At 42.0% G+C, this 5,121-nt stretch overlaps 1 protein-coding gene across 1 annotated transcript in view; it reads right to left on the bottom strand.

The window, feature by feature from the left end:
• Nucleotides 1–198: 198 nt before the first annotated feature.
• The window catches only part of FAM20A (FAM20A golgi associated secretory pathway pseudokinase), a 52,676-nt gene continuing 47,753 nt past the window's right edge, over nt 199–5,121 (bottom strand). The window contains exons 10-11 of the mRNA XM_083353180.1: nt 4,155–4,214; nt 199–815 (exon numbers count right to left, since the gene is read on the bottom strand). Of these exons, the coding sequence (XP_083209306.1) occupies nt 554–815; nt 4,155–4,214 (322 nt within the window). The 3' untranslated portion in view covers nt 199–553. The remainder of the gene's footprint in view (nt 816–4,154; nt 4,215–5,121) is intronic.

The following is a 5,121-nucleotide window of genomic DNA, read 5'->3' as shown; positions in this document are numbered from 1 at the left end:
GTGGAATTTTATGCCTTAAAGTAGCATTTCTATGCCTGCTTTTTTTTCTTTCTGGGGTTATCTAAACTAGGTTAGAGCCAGAATGTCTGCCACATCAGCACATTTTCATGGCTTGCTTTTGCCAAGGGCTGCTAGACTTTCTACTGCAGATCTCCATAAACTAAACATCCCTGAGGAGGTACGTGTCCACCATGTTAATATTGGCCTAAATCTCAGTGGGGATGCATTCCAGAAATGTTTTTCAGTGTCTTTCCCCTTCTTTATTCAATCCGCCAATCAAATCCAGCCATGATGAGCCCAGCCAAATCCTGAGAAGGACAGGATTGTAGTTAAAGGAGATTGTGTATCTTCAATCTCTTGGAGAAGGCAAGAAGATTGTAGGTGGTGTCTATGTGATTCCCATCTATAAATCTGAGGCCAAAGCTACAGGTTTCAACCACCCAGTGGTTTCCTGATACAGCTGAGACTGCCTTCCTCCCAAGTCTTAATGTCCAGATTAAGGAAGCACAATCGATCATTTCAAGTTCAGGTTCTTCTTTTTCCCCCCTTGATTCTAGCTTGGCTGTGTCATTCTGTCAAAAGCCATGGATTCCAAAGGCTTTGTATCAGCTACAACAATGTTTTCCCCAAAGGCCTCTATGCATTTCTCCACAGTTTTCAGGATAATCTGTAACCTCCTGTCCAATGCCAAAAGGTGGGCTTCGGTCAACACGGGGGCGAGACGGTCTTGAAGGAGGGACTCCCTCATGATATCACTGAGTTTGTAGTCTGACTTGGCTAAAAGCTGCAGCCGTAACAAGGTGGTCTTCTTTATTCTAGAGGAAAGGAAAGATAGATTTGAGTAAGCCTGTTTATGAAAAAGAGAACCTCAAGATCTAAGCATTCTTATTCATATTTGAAACCTTGATGTGTCCAGTTTATAGCTGAACAGAGCACTTGACATACAGTGAAAAACTATTGCAAGCTTCTAATCTGTGCTTGCTCCAAATCTAAGCTCCAAATCTAAAGAAGCTCAGTCCTCTATCTAGATCAGGGGTGTCAAACTTGCAGCCCGTGGGCCGGAATGCCTCACACATAGGCCATGCCTACCCTGGCTCCACAAAGGTAAAAACATGGGGCTGCCCTTGAGGACCACTCGGAGGCTTCAACTGGTGCAGAATGCAGCTGCGCGAGTTGTTATGGGAGTTTCCCGATACTCCCGTGTAAAACCTCCGTGAGCTGCATTGGCTTCTGGTTGCCCTCCGGGTGAGATTCAAGGTGTTGGTAATGACCTATAAAGCTCTCAATGGCTTGGGTCCAGATTATCTAAGGCAGGGGTGTCAAACTCAATTTCATTGAGGGCCACATCAGCATTGCGGTTGTCCTCAGGGGGCCAGGTGGGTATGGCCAGGGTGGGCGTGGCCTACTGGGTGGGCATGGCTAGAGTGCGTATGGCCTACTGGGTGGGCGTGGCCAGCTCTACATCGTTGGCATCAAGGGTGCCTATGGGGGCCTGGGCAGGAGTGGGACAGATCTGAGGGTCTCTGGCAGAAGGAGGGTCTCTGAGCCAGGGCCAAGGCAGTGGGGGCCGTTCCCTCCCTGTTTCCAGGATAGCTTTGCGGGCCGCATGAAACCACTTCGCGGGCCGGATCCGGCCCCCGGGCCTTGTGTTTGACATGTCTGATCTAAGGGACCACCTGCTGCCGGCATCAACTTCCCATCGTCCCGTGCGCTCCCACAGGGAGGGCCTTCTTAGGGTACCGCCGGTCAAGGAATGCCGGAGGGTTATCCCCAGGGGAAGGGCGTTCTCTGTGGGCGCGCCGGCCCTTTGGAACCATCTTCCCACAGAGCTTAGGACTGCCCCCGACCTTCGCTCATTTCGCAGGGATTTGAAAACTTGGCTTTTTGAGCTGTCTGGCCCAGACTGAGGGGTTTTAATTATTTATTAATGGGTTTTAGTTTAAATTCAGGGACTTAATTTAATTTTAGTTTTAATCAATTTTAACTTTGTATGTATGTATTTTTAATTTTTCCCTGTAAACCACCCTGAGTCCTACGGGAATAGGGCAGTATACAAGTTTAAATAATAAATAAATAAATAAATAAAGTCATGATAGGTCACATGACGTGATTGGGTTTGACACTCGTGGTCTAGATTATGGGTGTAAGGAGTTATTGGTTACTTTTCTTGGTTTTTATTCTGGTATAATAAAAGGTTTGTTCTCTGTTTGATGCCACTTGGCCCATCCCTATCGGCCTTTTTCATATTTTCCCATTTTAACATATTTGAAAAACAAAATAAATGACACAATGGAAAAAAAGAAAATGAGAAAGGACCCAGAGGACGAAAGGAACAATATTAGTAAGTAAATAGAATTTACAATTTTAAAATCTCTAAACATCCATTGAGTTATGTTATTTATATTATATTAATATCACCATTTGTCATTACCTGAAATAATTGCACATGATCTTCTAAAAAAGTAATCATAAAAGATAAGTATAAATACTAAAAAATAATTATTAAAAATTAGTGCATTCCCTCCCATTGCATGTGACCTATCCATAATTGCAAAAATAGATGAATAATAAATGCTGGAATTATGGCACAGAATGAATATCTTATCATATCTGGTGGTCATGTAAAAAAATTAAAAGGAAGGAAATACACATAATTATTTACAAAATTCTTTAAAAGAAAGCTTGATCTGAATCCTCAGGGTTAAAAAAATAAAAAACCCACACCAAAAGAACTCCTACTCTAGAAGTCTTTCCAGAACAAACAAGCAAACAAATAAATAAAAGAATCTACTGAGATAATGCTGTTAGATTTAAGGACAACAATATCAGTTTGGGAGCTCAAACTTGAGGAATATGTAGCAGTAGTAAAGTTAACACAATATATCCAGAACAGATGTTTGAGTAAATTGAAGCAAAATGATTCTCCTTACCTATTACCTGTCACACAGCAAGGGAATCCCACAATACTTACACCACAGTTTTTAAGCGGAAAATATCGGCTATAATGACAATAACCATTAGCAGTTTTAATGTTTCTGAATGATTCAATGTAATCACCCTATCATCCTTTTAGGAAAAGTTTTTGGCAAACTAAAGGTGATCATTTCAGGGTAAGAGGGGGAGAAAAGCCCATTTAGAGCATATAGACTTGAAGGGCATTTAAAAGATTTAGTGGCAGCCCTATAATTATAAACCAGATGGATTTGCAAGGTGTGAGTAATGAACCATTCTTGAAACCAGACCTGGAGGCTCTATATATCTCTATGGCTTCAGATTATGCTTTTGGCACTGGCTTCTATAGAAATTTAGAGGGGACATAGTGGAAATTTGTTAGTTGTGCTGGAGGAAGAAACCCAGAGGATGAATAACTCTTTGTCCAACTTCTTGAAGGACTAGCTGTTGATTTATATGAATTAATAAAAGAATAACCTGGAGATGACACAGGCACTACAATTTATGAGTAAATCCTACACCTCAAAATGACTGCAGGGGGACACAAAAGAAATGGATGAAGTTTTGGTTCCTTTTAGAAGCCGATAAAGTCTTAATGTTCTTGACAGGGATCAAAATGAATGCCTCAATTTCCTTGTGCTTTGATGAATAGCAGGTCTGAAAAGGAAGGGGTGTATATCCAGTAAGGCAATGAAATCTTGGTGATTGCATGCAGCTTGGAGTTCATTGTAGTCTGAGTTGGAGATAATTTTAAAAAATATTTATTTATTTATTTATTTAATTTGCCACCCATCTCATAGCAAATGACTCTGGGCAGCTAAAACAACTGCAAAATAATTTTGTTAAAGGTGCTAGATGTTTAGAAATCAACCCAAACACACACACACACACACACACACACACACACACACACACACACAGAGACAGTTGAACAAATGCAGCATTGCCCAAGGTGTGAAACCTTTTTTTCCCTGGTTCTTTAGAACTCTTCACTTTCCAGATGGTGAATCTGGGAGATAAAGAGGAGTTGGGAAAATCTTTTGGTGATTGCTTCATGTACTAACAAGTTGGACTTCTTGAACTTGGCTTGCTTTATTTAGCATCGTTAGGCAAAACATGTGATTACTTGCTTGGTAGCTGCCCAGGCCACAACATGTAGCCTTTCTATGTAACTAAACTGATGTGGAAAGGCAAGTACTTACATGCAACACTGCTTAAGTGGAGCCAAGATGGAGATCTCATCATGGGAATGTTTCCCAAATCTGCAAGAACAAAAAAAGTAAATGCCAGTGTTAAGGGCACAGTAAACAATCCAGGATGCTGGAAAAGAATGTCTTTCAGAGTGGTCAATGGGAGACAAAGGCTCGACTTGATACTGACTGAATTTGTATCCAAAATCCAGGCCTAGGGAGCTGAAAGAAGCTTGACAGAATCAACAGATGGCAGCATCTAGCCAATGTTGGCTGAGCTTGGAAGCTAAGCAGAGACAAGTCTGATTCATATTTTGGTCTGGGACCATTTAGGAATTGCAGGGTTGTTGGCCCAAGTTGGAACGAAAGAAAATATTCTGAAAAAGGGTGTGAGAAACCACTTCTTTAACATCGCCAAGAAAACGGTATGAAGCATAACCGAAGGGTGTGTTTATTGGATGAAGCAAGCCTTATCTCTTGCCTCGTGACTTCCCAGTCAGCCTCTACTATAACTCTGGCCTTATTGTTCCCGAGGCCAAGGATAGATGTGCCACATTTTTGAAATCATAGCTCCAGTGAGCTCCAATATTGCTAACCCCCATTAGCAAGTCACTTGACAATCTATCCTGGGGGGGTGTGGGGGGGTGGGAATTGGATTTGCTAGTTTGCTGCACAACCTCGTGCCGCTAGTCATGCGGCCTCTAGTTTCATAAGCCCAAATGTCCTACAACGAGAGAGGTGACTTGCTGGTCAACCCAGACTTCCATCAATCCCAACCCCAGGAACTGCGGATGTTGAGAGCGGCAATCTTGCAACAACTACAGAACCAGCCATTGCCTGTCCTGCTCTAAAAGAGAGAATTTCCTACGCTGCACTGATATTCATATGTGATATTTCTGCTCTGAAATCCTGCAACTAAGAAATTACATAACTGATAGGAAATACGCGACTGTATTCATATGAACTGGTTTAAAATCAG

Source organism: Vipera ursinii (genome assembly GCF_947247035.1).
Source record: "Vipera ursinii genome assembly, chromosome: 2".
Classification (NCBI taxonomy): Eukaryota; Metazoa; Chordata; class Lepidosauria; order Squamata; family Viperidae; genus Vipera; species Vipera ursinii.
This window is presented reverse-complemented; position numbering and strand designations above follow the sequence as displayed.